At 42.5% G+C, this 19666-nt stretch overlaps 2 protein-coding genes across 22 annotated transcripts in view; one reads left to right on the top strand and one right to left on the bottom strand.

The window, feature by feature from the left end:
* The window catches only part of Galnt11 (polypeptide N-acetylgalactosaminyltransferase 11), a 35844-nt gene extending 25959 nt beyond the window's left edge, over nt 1-9885 (top strand). For 3 of the 4 annotated variants that reach the window (XM_075955429.1, XM_075955428.1, XM_075955430.1), the window contains 6 exons: nt 1424-1541; nt 2544-2696; nt 6155-6373; nt 7657-7761; nt 8956-9093; nt 9212-9885. In XM_075955429.1, coding sequence (XP_075811544.1) covers nt 1424-1541; nt 2544-2696; nt 6155-6373; nt 7657-7761; nt 8956-9093; nt 9212-9343 — 865 coding nt within the window. In that variant the 3' untranslated portion in view covers nt 9344-9885. The remainder of the gene's footprint in view (nt 1-1423; nt 1542-2543; nt 2697-6154; nt 6374-7656; nt 7762-8955; nt 9094-9211) is intronic. The other variant, XM_075955431.1, reaches the window with a different exon arrangement.
* Nucleotides 9886-15861: 5976 nt separating this feature from the next.
* Kmt2c (lysine methyltransferase 2C) overlaps nt 15862-19666 on the bottom strand; it is a 222977-nt gene continuing 219172 nt past the window's right edge. For 16 of the 18 annotated variants that reach the window (XM_075955409.1, XM_075955418.1, XM_075955410.1 and 13 more), the window contains one exon: nt 15862-17821. In XM_075955409.1, the coding sequence (XP_075811524.1) occupies nt 17729-17821 (93 nt within the window). In that variant the 3' untranslated portion in view covers nt 15862-17728. The remainder of the gene's footprint in view (nt 17822-19666) is intronic. The other 2 variants (XM_075955426.1, XM_075955427.1) reach the window with 1 other exon arrangement.

Here is a 19666-nt window from a genome sequence, read left to right as displayed (position 1 = left end):
GAACCTTTGCAAACAAGAAGTCATGTTAGTCTTTTTTAATTTTTCATACAATATATTTTGGTCATATTCTTTCCCCTCACCAACTCCTCCCAAATCTCTCTCCCTACCCATTCACCTTCATATTCTTTCTTAAAAAAACAAACTCAAGAACAAAACAAAGCACATACAAAAATACCCACACCTCCCCAAAGAGTCCTTTTTGTATTGACCTATTCCAGGGCATGGGCCTGCTTTGGGTGTAGTTGATATACCCAGTGTCATGGTATTGAAGAAAAATGATTTTCTCCTTCCCAGCAACTCTTTCCCAGTTGCAAATACAGTCTTGGCTGTCTTATTTTGAATTCCTTTGAAGATGCTTTCTTTCAAAGTGTTTTTCAGACATGTATAAATAGGTTTTGTTTTTTAAAGACAGACGGGGTTCATATAACTGCCATACATACAGGATTGGGGATTGAAGCCAGGGATTTCTGCCTGCTCTACAAGTCCCCTTACCAACTGAGCCACGTGTAGTCCGTGTGTAAATGGCTTTTAGAGTGTCTAGTTTTCTCCCAAGCTTTCAATCTTCTCTTTTTTCTTTGAGTATATGGAACAGTTTTCAAGTCTGTTTGGTAACTTCATAATTAAAACGTTCACATCTATTATTGTTATAGACTGCTTTTCTTTTCTGTGGTTTATTTGCCTTCCTGGTTTCCTGATTATTTATCTGTCTGCTCTTTTGTCAGACATTCTAGAGTCCTTGTTGAGTATTCTTCTCCTCTGTAGGCAGTTGGAGCAGTAGAACCCACCCATGAGTCCTAACTCCAGGTCAGGAGGTCAGATGTCTGCAAGTTGAATTGAGCCTTTGAGTAGTGCCTGCTGCAGCTTTTCTCATTGCAAGACAGGGCGCTGCACCCTCAGCCCTAATGACATTGTCCACTGCTGGCAAGCTGCTGTGGGGAGGGAAGGGTGGAGGGAGAGACCCTTACGTGTTTTAGGAGTTAACAGAATCCCTGGCCTTAAACCAGATACCATGCGTCTACCCCATTCACATGTCAAGTATGATAGCTCTAAACGTTTAGAGTTCTAAAAAATGCTCTAACGTGGATATCGCTGCTGGAGCAGTCATCCACGGAGAGCCCCTGCTGACAACTCAAGAACTGAGTGTGTCTATGGCAGGCCCTAGAGTCAGTTCCTGTGCGTCTCTACGAGGCCATCCAAAGGAACTGTAGTCATTTGAGCTGTTCTAACTTGGGCACAGTAAAAGTACTTTGATACTTAGAATGTACCCTATAGCTTGTTCCCTATTAGATGAAAATGTTACCTTTTTATCTGTTAACCTTTTATTGTTTACCTTTTCTCTAATGACAGCTAATCTACTGTGTCCCAGAGTCGCAGAGACTTTAAACAGAAGGTTAAATGAGCTCAGGCTGTGGTCTTTTTCTAGGTCACCTACAATGGCTGGAGGATTGTTTGCAATGCACAGACAGTATTTCAATGATCTTGGACAGTATGACAGTGGCATGGATATCTGGGGAGGAGAAAATCTGGAAATCTCATTTCGGGTAATTTTGATTTTGTGTGTGTTCTGTTATTAAATTGTCTGTAATGGAATATAATTGCATTTTGGGGCAAACAGAACCTTGCCGGTAAGCCACAGCCATGTGGCAATACACAGATAAATAGAAATGGGTTAAATTAAGATGTAAGAGGTAGCCAATAAGAAGCTGGAGCTAATAGGCCAAGCAGTGATTTAATTAATACAGTTTCTATGTGGTTATTTCGAGTCTAGGCAGCCAGGAACAGTCAGTCTCCCTACTACACTAGTGAGCTCTGGGTTTGATTGAGACCCTGCCTCAGAATGATAAAGTAGAAAAGTGATAGAGGGACTCACACCCCTTCAAAAAAGACAGATTATTTATTAGTTATGTATATGGATGTTTTGTTTGCATGTACATCTAGACACCAGAAGAGGGCATCAGATCCCTCTATATATGTGAACCACCATGATGCTGGAAATTGAGCAGAAGACCTGGAAAAGTACCCAGTGCTCTTAACCACTGAGCCATCTCAAGCCATCTCTCCAGCCCCCAAGATTCCCAATATTAACTTCAGGCTTCTGCATGTGTGCTGCATATGCAGGACCACCATGCAGACATCTAAGAAAAACAAGTTGTTTACTTTCTTTTATACACTGTTTCTAAGAACATTGGCTGGGTACACATCTTAAATCCCAGCTCTTGGGAGGCAGAGGCAGGCAGATTTCTGAGTTCAAGAGATCTACAAGAGCTAGTTCCGGGACAGGCAAGAAAGAAAGTACATGAAAAACAGAAGACTAGCTAATAAGCATTCCTGTCCTAAATCCTTAAGATCAACAAAGGATGATAACACAATTCAGACACACGGGAACAGATGAATGTTTCAGAATTTGTTGCCTTTTTCATTGTAGGAAGACCTAATTTTTAAATGCCCCCACTTTCTTCTGAGTACATCTTGTTGCATAGCCACCATTCACAGAATGTGTGTGCTGCGTCAGTCTGAACTGACAGTCCATTTGCTTCTGCTAGATCTGGATGTGTGGCGGGAAGCTCTTCATCATCCCTTGCTCGAGAGTAGGACACATTTTCCGAAAAAGGCGGCCATATGGATCTCCCGAAGGCCAGGACACCATGACGCACAACTCCCTGAGGCTGGCACATGTCTGGTTGGATGAGTACAAGGTGAGTGTCTGCCTTTTTCCACTCATGCATGGTTCTCCTTGGCTGATCCTCATTGCTGTGCCATTTCAATCAGGGCTTCTTTTTACCCAGGATTCACTCAGTTTTGATTCTCACCTGACTTTTTTTGAATGTGACCCTGTAAGCACCGGAGGCAGCTCTGTTTTAGAGTGCTGATCCTTCTGGGCCCTTCAGGGTTAAGGACTCCAAAACTGGGCTGTGCTTTCTCACCTGTAGTAATAGGAGCGGCGGGGCTGTGTCCCGCCACCCAGCCGCCCACATGGCTAGCTTATGCCCCGAAATAATTACATGGAAACTGTATTCTTTTAAACACTGCCTGGCCCATTAGTTCCAGCCTCTTATTGGCTAGCTCTTATATATTGAGCTAATCCATTTCTAATAATCTGTGTAGCCCACGAGGTAGCTTACCAGGGAAGATCTTAACCTGCGTCTGTCTGGAGTGGGAGAACCATGGTGACTCCTTGACTCAGCTTCTTTCTCCCAGCATTCTGTTCTGTTTACTCTGCCTACCTAATTTTATGTCCTATTAAAGGGCCAAGGCAGTCTCTTTATTTAACCAATGAAATTAACACAAAACCGAAGACTCTCCCCCATCACTCACCCACTGGGCTACATTGCTCACTCAGGATTCCTGTTGCATTTCTTTGTAGCCCCTCTATCAAGTATAATATGTGTGTCCATTTTAAAGCATTTTGTTACAACAAAAGAAATACTGTATCCTTCATGTGTCACCTCTCCATCCATAAGCCCTAGAGAACCACATCTGTCTCTTGGCTCCACAGTCTCTTCTAGACCTCTTGCACGCATGTGCCCATCCCCGTAGCCTTCACTTGGCATCTGTGTTTAGGCTGGTCTCAGCACTCCAGTAATTCTCATTGTTCAGGGACACTTTGTCAGTGTGGTCATTCCTGTTGTTCACATGTTAACTCCTATTAAAACGCTGCTGTGATTAGTTGTGTGCAGTTGCTACTGTCATTGGAATGGGTTGGTCTGATACTCCATCCTTGTGCCTTCATGTTCTGGGATTACAGGTGTGTATGCACTAGCATGTCTGGCTAAGTACCCGGCCTCTTATTTTAGAGGCAAACAAGATGACTAAGGGAATATACAGTGATCTGCAACCCTGTGAGGTAAATGTAAATAGCAGCAGATACCCAGACTGGAGTGCTGAGGAGGGAGCGGGGAGCAGAGACGGGGGCTCAGGATGCCAAGCTTCTGTTTGTTTCCTTCCCTCTCCTAATGCAGAGCTTTGTGGGGCTCAGCTTGTTGTGAATTGTTATCATCTCTGTGTGACAGAGATCCTCACAATGTGGCTTGCTGACCTCTAGGTTCTGCCCACCCACTCAGGTTTGCAGGGTCTAACTCATTTCCACAGTCAGATAAATACAGACACTTACTGTGTTTGCTGTGTAGACATTGCATGCCTGAGCAAGGAAGCAGCAGCTGCTTTCCTGTTGAATGCAGTTGAAGAACCTTGTGAATGCTCCCTGTGGAGTACAGTGCCTTGAGCTGAGGGCCGAGCTTCACTGTTCTCCAGAAGCACTTGCCTGTGACTCTGGGCATCTTTTTAAAGTGAGCCAAGGTTTGTCAGAGATAAAATTCAACTCTTTTAATGGCAGGGCTTGGTAGCCCATGCCTTTAACCCGGCAGAGGTAGCTGGTGTTTGTTTCAAGGCCAGTCTTGTGAGTTCTAGGCCAGCCAGGGATACACATTAGATTCTGTCTCAAAAACAAAACACCACCCATCATTATGAGCTTGAAAGTGTCCCACTATGTAACTGTCCTGATGAAATCATAAATTACTTAATTGTGTAGTGAACTGTGTCAGTTTTTGGAAGAACTGTACAGGCACAGACCAGTGTTTTTCACATAAGTAGTACATGTTACAAAAGTCTTGTATGTGTAAAGAGATCCTTCAAAGAGGAAGCAAGACCAAATGTGAATCTCACTGGTATGATTTCTTATTTTATATTATAATTAAAATGTCATTGTTGTAAGCTAGGCATGCTGCTGTGTAGTGGTCACAGGAATGTTAGAGGTTAATTCTGGGCTGCATGTTTGCACTATCTAGAAACTACATAATAACTTTATTATATTAACTTTAACATAAGAATAACTAATAGTTTAAAAATATTCCTTCTATTTCAACTACATTTTTCATGTGGTTGCACTTTTCAAACAGTGAAGTGGCTCAGTGGGTACATATGTTTGTCACACAAATACGACAGCCATCTTGATTCCAGAACCCTACTAAAGGGCATGCACCCTCCATCAGAGTAAGCTTGCAAGCAGCACACAGAGTCAGGGGAAATGTACATTTGCACAGATAAAGTGAGTTTCTAGATGAGGTGGTGGTGTGTGCTTTTAACTCTAGCACTCAGGAGGCTAAGACAGGTGGTCATTTGTGAGTTCAAGGCCAGACTGGTCTACAAAGCGAGTTCAGGACAACCAGAGCTACACAGAGAAACCCTGTCTTTGAAAAAAGGAAGTTTCTTCTAATGAATTAAAAAAATTAAAAGTGTTGGGTTTTTTTTTTTGTTTGTTTGTTAGTGGTACTGTTTTTTTACATAGTCTTACCATGTAATCTTGACTGACTGGAGCGGCTACATAGACCAAGCTAGTTTTGAACTCACAGAGATCTGCCTACTTCTGCCTCTCTAGTCCTGAGATTAAAGGTGCGTGTTTTAATTTTTTTCTTTTCTTTTCTTTTTCTTTTGAGACATGGTTTCTCTAACTTTGGGGCCTGTCCTGGAGCTCTTGTCTACTAGCTCTTGTAGTTGGCCTCAAACACATAGAGATCTGCCTGTCTCTGCCTCCTGAGAGGCAGAGTTGGCTCAGTTTTAGTTGGTATCCATGGGACCATGGATCTTTCGCTCATGTTGAGAATAACAGAGGCAAGAGTTTGAGTCACTCCTCTCACACAGAATCTGCTGTATTCTGTAGTATTTGTTGCTGCAAAAAGGCACATGACCACGGCAACTTTTCTAAAGGAAACATTTAATTGGGGTGGATTACAGTTCAGGGGTTCAATTCATTATCATCACTGCAGGAAGCAGGACCGCATGCAGGCAGACATGGTGCTGGAGAGGGAAGGAAGAGTCCTACATCTTCTTGCAGGCAATATGAAGTCAGTTGAGACATCAAAGCCCACCTCCACAGTGACAATACTTCCTCCAACAAGACCACACCACTCCAAAAAGGTTTCAGTTTCTAATAGTGCCAATTCCTTTGGGGACCATTTTCTTTCAGGTCACCAAATCTGCTGACTTAAGAGTTTCCTTCAGTTTGTCTTCTGTGAAATCAAATATCTTGAGTTTATGTTACGGTTAGTGCCAGGCATGTGGAAAGTTCCCATTGATATTTTGACATTAAGAAAACACAGGACTGTTTTCCTCACAGAATGTGTAATATATTTCCACATTTTTCTTTTTTTAAACTTAGGAGCAGTACTTTTCCTTAAGACCTGATTTGAAGACCAAAAGCTTTGGAAATATCAGTGAGCGTGTTGAATTGAGGAAGAAATTGGGCTGTCAATCATTCAAATGGTATTTGGACAATATTTACCCTGAGATGCAAATACCTGGCCCAAATGCCAAACCTCAGCAGCCCATCTTCATCAACAGAGGGCCCAAGCGTCCCAGAGTCCTTCTGCGCGGACGGGTGAGACAGCAGTCCTGTCTGAGGGTTTTGTTGGGAGGCGTGTAGCAGGCAGTTTTCTTGAGGTTCTGTGATAAACCATCTAGATTTAAGTATATTCTTTTGGGGATTTCCCCCTACTCAAGTAGAAAAGCTTGAAAATTTTTGTGTTTGCTGTTTACATCCAGGTCAAGATGTACTTACTGTGTTGGAGGGACTGGGACCTTATGTAGCTTATGTATTAGCTTCCAAGAGTAGAGACACAATGGGGACAAAGGCAGTGTGAGACCTGAAATGGTTCCTCAGAGGGAGACAGATGAGCAGCAAAACGCAGCAGTGGTTACTGTTCAGTTTGTTCGAGGAACCGACTTGAGACAGATTGAAGGTGACAGTTAAGTTGGTGTGACATGTGCTGAACTTCACATCCAGTGCACTGGCTGGCGCTCGTCAGAGCTTAGCAGAAGCACACGGTAGACCCTTTCTAATTGCGCTCACAGCTTTTGGGGTCTGCTTTTCTGAGTAATCTCTAAAACTGGCATTTTGGATGCTGGGGAGATGGCTTAGTTGATAAAGCACTTTGCAACTCAGAGTGAGGATTTGAGTTTGGAGCCTTAGAACCCATGAAGACCCTGGGCGGTTGATGATCCACATGTAATTCCAGTACTTGGAAGGCAGACAGGATCCTTGGAGCAAGCTCATTGAGCTCTGGTTTATTTGAGAGACCCTGTGCCACAGTGAACAAGGGAGAAAGCTCGTTCGTACAAACTTGCACATATACAGGTGTGCCTGCCCGCTCCTGTGCATACCCCCCACACTGACAGGAAGTTGTTCAGACTCCTAAGGCACATCTCCCAGCTTTTTGTATTAAATTGAGCCTAGTACTTTTCACCTTGTTTACTTTATAAAACCTTAAAACAACCACCAAGGTGTTTATTGGGTCTTTTCTTAAGTAAAAAAATTAAGTATTTTGTGTCCATATAGTTGAAATCCCTTCCAGCATAATTCTTGGTCTGTGTTACTGTTGGAAGGTCTTGGTTCTGTACTTCCGAGTCAGCATAAACATAGTGTACTTTAAAAAAAAGAAAGGTCAGACAGGGTTTTGTTGTGTAGCACAGGTTGGCCTCAAATTCATGATCCTCCTGCTTCAGCTCCATGAGTGCTGGGATTATAGGTCTAAGTCACCAGGCCTGGCTTCATCTTAGCTCCTAGGTTCTTACTTGGAAGAGTATTTCTCATGCCAAGCACACATCCCTCAGGCACCAAGTTGTCTGCCTAGGAGTCCTCAAGAACACCGTTCTCTTTTGCAGCTCTACCACTTGCAGACCAACAAATGCCTGGTAGCCCAGGGCCGCTCCAGCCAGAAAGGAGGCCTGGTGCTGCTTAAGGCCTGTGACTATGGAGACCCGACTCAGGTGGGTGATGCCTCCCAGTGCACAGCCGCTCTGCAGAAGGAAAGCACATGTGGGCAGATGCAGACCCTCAGACTTAAGTGACTCTAGAGATCATTTAAAATAACTGCTGTCTTCTCTGTTTCTCTGCCTCTGATCATGGCTTGTCAGTTGTTTAGACCTTTGTGCTTTTTACTGTGGTATGGGGAGTGCTGTTCTTCAAACCTTAAGTCCTCAGTAGAGAAGCAGTCAGATTTTTCTGACCAATTTTTACAACTCACTAGAGGACATCTCAACAGAATTTTGGTTTACTCCATCTACTTAATTCCAGTTAGTTTGTCTTTTCAATATTAAATATTAAAATGGACATTTCTAGAACATACTGCCTTAAAAAACAAAACATCAGTTTATTATGTGAGTGCACACGTGGTGGTAAGAGGACAAGCTGCAGCAGTCAGTGCTCTTCTCTGATCACGTGGGGACGGGAATGGAACTTAGGTCATCGGGCTTGGCAGCAGGCGCCTTTTCTCCACTTGCCCAAGGTAAATGGTTTTAAATGATTGTAGCCATGCAGGATTACGCTGATACTGTAGCTACTTATAATCAAAGCCTAATAAACAGTGCACTTCCTCAGTCATACTGGCTTCAAGCGGCCAGTACAGGATTCAAGCAGGGCTTGCTTGCTTTCTAGTCCCTGGTGGAGTTCCTTTTGTGATGGCACCTGTGGGAATTTTCTCACTGCATCTGTATTCATCCTGTTTTAGGCCTGGGCCAGAAACCAATTTATGTGCATCCAAACCTGCTTCAGGTTGGCTGGCCCAGGTCTCAGAGCAGACATTGTGAGCTGGAATTGGGGTGTGATATTTGCAGAAGGGCTGGACTGGAACAGCTTATGCACATCATCCAGCAGATGAGGACTGTGGTAATAATCCGCTTTACAGGTCTCTGAATTAAGGAAACTGGAAATGATTTACAGTGACACAATCACTTTTATTCAGTTAAATCAACAGTCCCCAGTGACCCTGAGACATCTTTTGGCCTCCCTTATCTCCCAGTTCACTGTTTCAAATAGTTGAGGGAGTGCTCTGACCAGTGTACCTGCTGGGAAGACCATGAAGAGCACATTGTGAAGTATTATCCAGGCCCTCATTCAGTACCTAAAGCAACACTTGTGTCGTTTTTTTAAAATCTTTTTTGTTTGTTTGTTTTTATCACTAGATCTGGATTTATAATGAAGAGCATGAGTTGATTTTGAACAACCTCCTTTGCCTCGATATGTCAGAAACTCGCTCTTCAGACCCACCTCGACTCATGAAGTGCCATGGGTCAGGAGGATCTCAGCAGTGGACCTTTGGGGTAAGGCTCTTGTTAATAAACATGGGCTTTAACTAGTCCTAATGGTTTGACATCTTTCCTGCATGCTGCAGGAATGTTTGTTTTTAAATAAAAAGTCCTTTTTCCCCCTTTTTTCCAGAAGAACAATAGGCTGTACCAAGTGTCTGTTGGACAGTGCCTAAGAGTGGTAGACCCGATGGATCAGAAGGGCTCTGTTGGCATGGCCATCTGTGATGGCTCCTCCTCCCAGCAGTGGCGCCTAGAAGGTTAAGGTGGGCCCTGGATGGAGACAACACAATTTGCCAGGTTTTGTCACACCTGCCATAAATCAAGGTGCTTTATGAAGGATGCTGCAGACCCCAGCAGACAAGAACCTTGGCAGAAGGTGACCATCACAGGAGCAGAAGGTGCTTCACTGGGACCTGGGTTATTTCTGAGCTGCTGCTAAGGGATTCTTGTTTATCCAGGGAAAACAAAATAAATATCAGGATTTGGGTCTATTAGTACAAACCCAGGAAGCAGACATTTGTATTTATTTACATTTCTCATTCTCCTTTGGAGAGGGAACGGTTTCTGTCTGATCAGGAACTTGTTACAATTTCCTTTCATAGAGGACTTCATAGGAGATTTTTTTTTTTAACTATCATTTGTTTAATGTTTCTAATAGATTTTAAAACTGGTTGAATGCATATTACTTTTAGCTTCAGAAGGTATCATGTATATTTAAGAGGCATTTAACTATTATAAATTATTTTAATGACTTAATAAGCTGTCTACATTAAATAAAGGATCTTTTTGATCATTTAACTATGATTTATGTCTCTTCCAGTATATGGAAGTTTCTGTTCTGTCTGGTCCTGCAGATGTTCAGCCCCAAAGAAACACAGAGGCTTATATTAATAAAAAACCATTTGGCCTATTAGCTCAGGCTTATTACTAACTAGCTCTTATAATAGAAATTAACTCATTCTTATCTATGTTTAGCCACATGGCTTGATACCTTTTCTCATTAAGCCATTCTTATCTTGCTTCCTCTGCATCTGGCTGGTGACTCTCTCTGCCTTTCCTCTTTCATAAATTCTCTTAAGTGTGTTGCTCTGCCTCTACTTCCTGCCCGCCTACTGGCCAATCAGTGCTTTATTAAACCAGTAAGTGATAAATCTTTACAGTGCACAAGAGCATTATCCCACAGCATTCCATTCTGACTTGCTGTGGGGCCGGCCTGTGGTCTGGATGACCTAGGAATATGATGGGAAATGCTTCACACATGGGCTGACAGCTCACTAAGCTAGATGGACGGCAGTTACTAATTTCAGTAGCAGTTCCTTAGCTTGACCTGAGTGAATTTGGATACAGCAGTCTGTCTGTGACACTCTTTTCTAAAACTGGTAAGAATCTCAGCTGGAGAAAAATTTCATAAAAGTCTGTAAATAAGCATGAAAATACAAGGTGATTCCCCCTGCCTCAAATTTCTATTTCTTAGGTAGGTACAATCTGATATAGCAGAAGCTCAGTGATGTTATCTCAAAGCACAAAACTATTTAAACCCCATTTACATCTGTCATCTGTATCCCAAGTATTAACTATCCCATTTACATCTGTGATCTGTATCCCAAGTATTTAACCTGCCATAGATTTCAAAGAAAAGGAAGCCAAGGGCAGTGAGTGGATTTAAACCCAGCAATAGCAATGGCCATGTTAAATATTGTTACTGAATGTAAAGTTTCCTTTAGAAGGCTAGACTGGATAAGAATGAGGACCAACCTACAAGACACTCACTGTAAAAATGAATGGGCAGCAGACACTGTAGTAAATGGACATCATCCACATGGGAGCTGACGAGGGTTCTTGCCCAATGACAGGCTCAATTCATCTACAGGAAGAATCCCAAATACATGCTGCCCAAAACTAGGAGCTTCAACAAGCATATCTGTCTACAGTTACTGTGAGATATTTCAGCATGTCTTTCAAAACCCCAAACAGGGTGCTGATATCTTAACAATACACAGTATCACTAGGCCGATCTGGTTTGGGAACTCTCCACTCAAAACCATAGCATGTACATATGTCCAAGGTGTCAAGTAAAAATGACCTATAAAGAACAGGAGAATTCTGGGAAGAGGATCAGTCTACAGTTGTCATCCAGACACAGGAAGCAGATAAGCTAACAGAAGTTATGAGTTAATAAGAAGCCTGAGCTAATAGGCCAGTCAGTTTATAATTAATGTAAAAAATGAACTATAAAATCTTCCAATAGTTTGAAACTGATACACTTTCACTAGCTGGTCAAAGAAAAAAAATTTAAACATTGTTTTAAAATGTCTAATGATGAAAACATAGTAGAATGTGTATGGTATGCTACCAGATTACTTAGAAATTTTATAAGCAGTAGTCATTCACCTGTAATAGAAATTAATTTTTTAGTGATCCTAACTTAGACAGAGAAAGCAAATTTGAAGCTCAAGGAAGAATATGAAATGTCAGAAGAGAAATGAAATAGGAGCCAAAAGGAAAAAAAGCTGGTGGCATCAGGAAGAATGGCAACCAGCCCACAGATAGGAGTGAAGGGAAGCTCATTTGTGGGGGGCATAGCAGAGTACAGCACAGAGCCAGTCTTACAAAACCAAACCATCCCCTGCTGTTCAGCCAAGGAACTCAAACTGCCCAAGAAGGTTGCACTCAGACCAACTGGAAATGGCAAAAACAGTTGGATAGGATATGATAAAAACTACGGAGAGATGCCCAGAGAACAAAGCCAGCAAGAGAGCTAGATGGAACACTGGCCTGCCACCAAGCCTCTGAGTTGGAAGAACAGTTACAGTATCTGTCTACCAAAGGACTTCAAAGAATGTAGAAAACAACAACAACAACTGCTCCAAGGACCCCAATCTGAAGTGACAGGGCCCTGAGGTGCCTCTGACTCTTGATCTCAGTTCAGGATTCTCTGATGTGACATACCTGAGTGCCTTCTTAGAGATGCCTTGACAACTGAGTTTGAGATGAAGTTGTACATCTCAGCCTAATTTTCTGTATAGAATTCTGCCCCCCGCTTATTTGTTCATGATACAGCTTTAATCTACATCAAACTAAGTATTCAGGCCAGGCAGCATGGCTGTGCACTGAGGAGACGGATATCTGTGATCCAGGGTTATATGAGACCTCACCACCACACACACACACAGTACTCAATACATAACAATATATTACCAACACAGAATGGGCTTGTTCTGTTCAGGGATTTTGCCCAAATGTAGCCTTATGTGGTACCTGATGTGTGGCATCTTGATGAGGCTAAACTTCCTTTAAAAGGCTATGTGTATTTAAATGCACTTTCAGCTTAGGATCTTTCTCATTTTCAGGAGGGCTTATTGGGACATGGCTCATCATAAATCAAAGAGCTTCCACACATTAGAGAATTCCACACATAAGCTACAAAGAAAGGAGCATAGGCCAGGTAGTGGTGGTGCACGCCTTTAATCCCAGCACCTGGAGGGCAGAGGCAGGTGGATCTCAGTGAGTTAGAAGCTGCATCTCAAACTGAGTGCTGGGAAGTTTCCAGAGTTTGCTGCAGCTGACCTTTTTAGGTGATAAGAAAGTTTGAAGAATAATTCTGGAGGATGTGTACTAATTCAAAATTATTGTGCTAATGACTTAAGGGCAAAGAGGCAACTATAACAAAAAACAGGCCAGTGTGGCTAAATGACCAGTTCAGTTCAGTGCCTCAAGGAAACCAAACGTTTACAGGGAGCTCCCCCTTCCACACACCGAGAATACACACGGGCCCCTGCACTAACCTAGCTTTAATGTGAGTCCTGGCCTTGAACTCTGGGCCTCGTGTCTGCAAGTCAAGCACTTTATCTTCTGAGTCATCTCCCTAACTCCAAATATGTACATTTTACTGGAAGAACTGGTTGTACCTGAACAAAATTAAACCTTAATTCTCTCCATCCTTGATTGAACACATTTATTTCAGGTCAGATAGGGATCTGAACATAAAATAAAGGCAAAAATGCAGAGTATCTTCATAACTTCAGAGTAGGTAAAGATTTGCCAAACAAATAGCCTTAAGATGTTAACACGAGGGCTGGAGAGATGGCTCAGAGGTTAAGAGCATTGCCTGCTCTTCCAAAGGTCCTGAGTTCAAGTCCCAGCAACCACATGGTGGCTCACAACCATCTGTAATGAGGTCTGGTGCCCTCTTCTGGCCTTCAGGAATTCACACAGACAGAACATTGCATACATAATAAATAAATAAATATTTAAAAAAAAAAAAGATGTTAACACGATGGGACTTAATCAAGAGTCAAGCACATGTTCAAAGACAGAATGAGAAGATGAAAAAGCTCGAGACATTCAATACCCAGTTTTTACAATGCACAAAAGGACTTATTGAATATTTAGATGGGAGTGGTGTGTACACAAAGTTCATAATATGAAAAGGTTCTCAATGTCACAGTCACTGATGAAATGCAATTCAACCACATCAGATATCATTTTACATGCATTAACACAAAACAGACCACCCCCTACCGGGGGGTGTATTTATGAAAATGTGAGATGTGGAGATGGGCGGAGATTGACAAAGGCTGTAGTGTATGTAATGTGACAAGAAACAATAGCTTGTTAAAGAATTTTACCTGTGTGTGGCGGAGCAGAAACACACTGTGGTGGAACATTGCCTTTATGGCTGGAATGTAAAACAGATTGAGATCTCCCAATGGCACATCTTAAAATTTCCAACTTAACACCAGGCTAGGTGAGGGTCTCCTACACATGGAGTATAAACCACAGCAGCAGCTCTTTTCACAGACTGGGTCGTGGTAACTGAAGGAAAGTATTCCTGAGAGAAACCCCCATTTCATCCACAATTCATTCCATAGCCTAGCAGCAGATTGGTAGGGTGGCTTTGAAGAAAACAAGTCTTGGCATGAGGCTTCTACGGGGCCAGTGAGTGAGCACATTGCCAGCCTCCTGTTCAGCAAAAGCAGTGTTTGGTACACAGTCACCATACTGTGGAGACTTGAGAGGTCAGAAAGGAGGACAGCTGGGGGGTGGATGGTGTGGAGGAACTGAATGCCTTGGGAATTTGTAAGTAAAGCTGGGCATATATCCCAAGAGGAATTTTAAGATTGCAGTAGGTCCATCGAGGAAAATGAAGCAAGGTACTTAACTTTATTTTCATGGCTAGATTGAAATTGAGTTGGAACAATTTTCTTGAGATTTTCGAGACGGGGTTTCTCTGTAGCTTTTGGTTCTTGTCCTGGAACTAGCTCTTGTAGACCAGGCTGGCCTCGAACTCACAGAGATCCTCCTGCTTCTGCCTCCCGAGTGCTGGGATTAAAGGCGTGCGCCACCACCGCCCGGCGGAACACTGCACAAGAAGATGCTGACACTCTGGGGAGACTTCTGCATATCACACACAAGCTCAACAATCAAGACTGGGCAGCAGACAGGGCTGACAGTAGACCAGCTGCTGAGAATCAGGTTCATTCAGGAAATGTTAAGGCACTTTTAGCAGTGACAGGTGATACTTCTTCAGCATGGTGCTAAGCTCCCCCATTGATAGCAGGCCACTGGCTTGGGTGTCTGGAGCACACAGAAGCAATGTCAGTTTGCTCACCTGGTGAGGGAACCACTCCGCTTGGCGTCTGTGTCTGGTTTCCTTGGTATACAGCAAAAACTTTTAGTTTGTCAGATGAAGGTCCTTCTGTTTATGTGTTGCTTTCCTTGGTTAGTCAATAAAGAAACTGCTTGGCCTGATAGGGCAGAACTTAGGTAGGCGGAGAAGACAGAACTGAATTTTGGGAGGAAGAAAGCAGAGTCAGAGAGAGCTGCCATGGAGCTGCCACGTCAGACATGCTGAATCTTTCCCAGTAAGCCACAACTTCATGGTGATGTATAGATTATCAGAAATGGGTTAAATTTAGTTAGCCAATAGGAAGTTATAGCTAATGGCCAAGCAGTGTTTTAATGAATACAGTTTCTGTGTGGTTATTTCGGGTGTAAGCTAGCTGGGCAGCCAGAACAAAGCCTCCCCTCCCCCCACACACAACATGAAGGGCTCATCCCAGAAAGCAGGGAGGTCTCTAACCCACAAACAAGGGTTAGAGAGAAGTTTAAAGGAGCAGCATCACTCTAATAAACACAAAGGCATTTCCTCCCCTCAGACTCCTGAAGGTCAATGTGTCTGGGGGAAGAAAAGGAGCTCTGAACCTACCATGTTAGGGAAAGGGGACTTCTGGGAATTTTGATTTTTGTAGCTTCTTCATTCCTGAGAGATGATCTTGTTTACATATACATATTTACATGTATGTGGCCTACACTGGTCTGAAACTCACAAACTCCCTGCTTCACATGGGATTCAAGGTATGTACTACCATATCTGTAAATCATTAAATGAGTTACGCCTATTCATTCTGCTAGGTCTCTACCATACAAAGTAAACTCAAAAAGTAGCTTGAAGAAAGGAAAATAAAGCAAAACCAAAACCTGTCTAGGTGGCCTAGCAGCAGACACACCTGCAGTCCTGACTTCTCAGGAGACTGAGGAGAGGAAGGCGAGAAGGCTGCCTGAGCATGGGCAGCAAGCACACTGAGACTTTGTCTCAGACACACACCCATAAACAAACAAGCAAGTAAGCATGAAGAAGGATCTGTAATCTGCCGTGTTGTGAGCCTAACACAAGTTCTCTCCAGGGAGCATGGCTAAATTTACACCTGAACATCTAGACTCCAGTAATTCTGGCAGACACCATGCAGAACCAAACATGACCACAGTTCATGAAGCAGATTCTATAGATGTAAAATATTTTATTTGTAAATGGTGATCTTCTAAATCTGTGTCCACAAATTCCAAAACCCATAACACTCTGTATACTTCAAAAAATTCAATTTTTTGCCAACATTAGATACTATTATACAGAACAGAAAACAACAAAAACCCGGTAGGACAAATACTGGTAGGATGTCAGAATATTGTACAAGAGAAGAAAAATATTCAAGAAACAAATTTCATACAGCTATTTATCAAGAGAAAAATATATACAATTGATTTATTCTGTAAGATAAAAATACATCATGCCATATACATTACAAGCTGAGAGCTGTGTCACTGAATGCACTCACAGCTCACAGTCCACTCGAATTGTGCACACAAAAACTTCATTTTATACTTAGCTTGTGAAGTGTCAGTACCAGAATTTTAAGTACAAAATAAAAAGCTAACCTGGTTCAAATGCTGATTAAGTTTCTACAAGCAAACACAAAACAGTGTGTTTTTTATTAAAGAAATGTAAACAAACAGTTCATACAAACACATTTTAAAATTACATCTTCGAAAAACCCTATTGCCGGAGTCCTGCAGCTGGGAGCATCATCACGTCTCTTTCACTCTCTCTCTTTTTTTTTTCTTTTTAAATTTTTATGTTAAATAGAAGGCTAAGGAGTTGGGTTAGGTCCCTGCTACATGACTCTTATGATTACATAATTCTGTGTGGTCGGAAACAAAGTTCTAATCAAAACTATTTTTGCTGAAGAAAAAAATTCAGCCTCCATTTGGGTGTGTGTTTAAGCCGTTATTCACAGTTATCACAAATTGTAAGCACAAAAAAACCTGACTGAAGAAGTAGGGATGCAACAATATAATAGGAAACATTAGTTTACATCAGCAGCAGCTATGAAAGTTGTAGTTGTAGCACACGCGCTGCTCTGTCAGAAGTTAGGTGTAGAAAACAAGCACTAAGAGACAGTTTCCAAAAAGCCCAGAGACACCAGGGCAAAATTTTGGTTATTACATAATTATAATGGCATATTTAATAACACAAAATTATATTGTAACATCCCTACCACGGTTATAAGCACCCGAGCTGCTGCAGCGCCTGGTAGCATTTGGTCAATAACTATTTTATACTGTTTTTCTCAAAATATTTACATATTTGTACAAAGTAACAGGGTTTGTTAGTTCTGCAGGTAACAGCAGCAGCTTGGCTTTCTTCTAACTTTTATTTAAAAATAGCTTCATTCACTTATTCAATAATAAATACAAAAAGTTTCTCTTATTTTACAGAAATCAAAAACTACAATAAACTGACTCATGGAATCAAGTATTCAAATGTATTTAGTGCAAGTTATTATCCCTTAGCTCTATCCCTAAGGAAGTCATCTCAGTACATTCCTTGATCAGTGGTGTCCACTTAGTTAAACTCAGGGCCTGCCCCTGTCAGTAAGGCGTGGCCAGCACTCTGGACAGCCCCCTTCGCTGGTGATTTCAGTCTTACATTCATAGGAAGGCCCCCAGCCTGGGGCAGGGCAGCCACCGGCTCTTTGCCCCAGTAAAAGTTTCTCCTTAGTGAGACTAACAAAACAAAAACAAAACAAAACCCACCCACAGGGAAACAAAAGGAGGGAAAGAAAGAAAAAGAAAAAAAAGTGCTGGACCATTCTGTGACTCTGCTGACCTCAGTGCACAGCAAGGCAGCCTCAGCTGGCTCCCTCTGTGCTGTGCTTCCTTCAGACAAAGGCCGAGGAACCAGAGCTTCCAGAAGCTGTTTTTCAAAAAGTCAGAAAACAAAAATATCTTTCTGTCTGTAAAATCCAATGAAGTGTTGAGTCGCCTCTTCCTAGGGACGAGCCGCCCGCTGAGATAGCAAGGAATGCATTCAGTTCATCCACTTCCGGCAATTCACCGCTCCACAGTGACATGGAATCTTGTGCTGGTCATCTTCAAAGTCAAACTTATAATCATAGCAGAGCTGCCCATGGCAAAGACACGGTGTGAGACAGGGCAGTACCCCACTTCCAACTCTCTCGTATTTTAAAACCAGCAAGAAAACAAACATAAGCCAAAACTGGGTCTGTTGAGGTCCCATGCAACCTTGCGGGAGGATGGGGTGAGGTGGTGAACCACAAAAGGACGTGGTAAGTGCCATACATTAATAGGAAGTAGATCTGCAGGAAGGTAATGTGGATACCGTTTCTATGTCTTCTGGTGTTCTCTCCACCACTTTTGGAAAGATGAGGACTAACACTCCCTTAAATCCTAGAAGGCTACCCTGGTTTGGTCAGAGATGATCTTGCCCTTGCCAATATCATGGTCTTTTCCTCCTCTTCATGTGGATGGAAGCTATGTCTACTCAAAGGCCCTACAGACTTATTAGCTTACTAGAATTTGGCACCATGGAGAGATGGAACATGGCAGATTTGCCATAAAAATGTTCTAGAGCTACATCCAATCCCCTTTATTGCCTTATACCAACATCTGCACCTGGTCTAACATCTTTGTGATTCTAACAGTTTAGAATGTCCACATCCCAAACCTATCTTCAGATAATGTCTAAAACCTACCAACACTTCATGTCTCACCAATTAAAGCACTAATTGAGCACTTTCTTTTAACCTTGTAATGACAAAGTCAATGCCATCTTTTCCACAGTGGAACATGATGGAGTTCATGGTACACTGAATCTGTTTTGCCAACCATGGCCACTTGTATTTGGCTCAGGATAAGCTAGTGTTCCCCTCAGAGAAAGAGTTGTTCTGGATCAACATTCAAGGCTATAGAATTCTTACTCAAATTCCAGACCAACCAAATGGATGGAAAGCATTAAGAATCCCACCAAATAAGCTTTACATCCTTGCCCCCTCTACCTCATAAAACCATAAAGCCAAGTGAGGGGCAAGACACAGTAAATGTCTTGGGTCTTGCCTAACTCAGACATCAGACAGCTATGTGGAAGACTACATAGGAAGGAAGAAAATTGTGCCCACAGAGCAGCTGTGCTTTGAAAAGAAGCCACTATCTTTTCTTAGGTGTTTGCTGAGTTCTTCCCCGCTATGGAATTAAATAATATGTCTCCATTTTACAGAAAACAGGCTTGGCAAAGCTAGAGGGTGTGTGCAAAATGATACAAACAGGGGAGTCACAAGGGTGGGCTCTGCGGGGCCTGTCCTGGAGTGATGAGACCTGGGTCCTGGCACCAGGATATTCTTACACGTCTGTTACTGTGAATGGTGAGCTTTAACCTCGCTTCATAGGCATGTTCTTAATTTTAAAAGCACATTCTAAAAGGACCAAGTAAATAGGTATGATCTCAAGCTCTGCCCACAGAAGACTGGGACTTTATCACAGTGAACACACCCAGTCTTCCCAAGAGCTTGCCATGGGCACCAATTCCAGACTTAGGGCACTTGATTCAAGGTGCTGATGCTACGTGAAAGAGTTGGGAAATGTAAAGTGGGCAATTAGGAATAACAGCAACCTTAGGTGAAAAACTAGTCCAAAGTCACCTCTTTGAGATACTAGAAACAAATGTACGGTCTTACATGAAACATTTTAAAAACAGAAAACACAAAACACCCACATATATGATGTGAAATTTCCTAAGTGTGCACATAGGAGCACGTGGCTCTCCGAACTTGTGTCTGCAACCCTTCCAATAATACATCATGTGAGTTATCAAGTTTGTGCAACGCCAGAGGTGGCAATTCCATGTCTTACATGTCCAATCAGTGGCAGGCATCATCTTGAGAGGGGCTTGTCAGACTGCCCAGATCAAAGGACAAAGGATGATCCGAAGACGTGTGTGGTACTGTGTGGT

Source organism: Microtus pennsylvanicus, chromosome 21 (genome assembly GCF_037038515.1).
Source record: "Microtus pennsylvanicus isolate mMicPen1 chromosome 21, mMicPen1.hap1, whole genome shotgun sequence".
Lineage (NCBI taxonomy): Eukaryota > Metazoa > Chordata > Mammalia > Rodentia > Cricetidae > Microtus > Microtus pennsylvanicus.
This window is presented reverse-complemented; position numbering and strand designations above follow the sequence as displayed.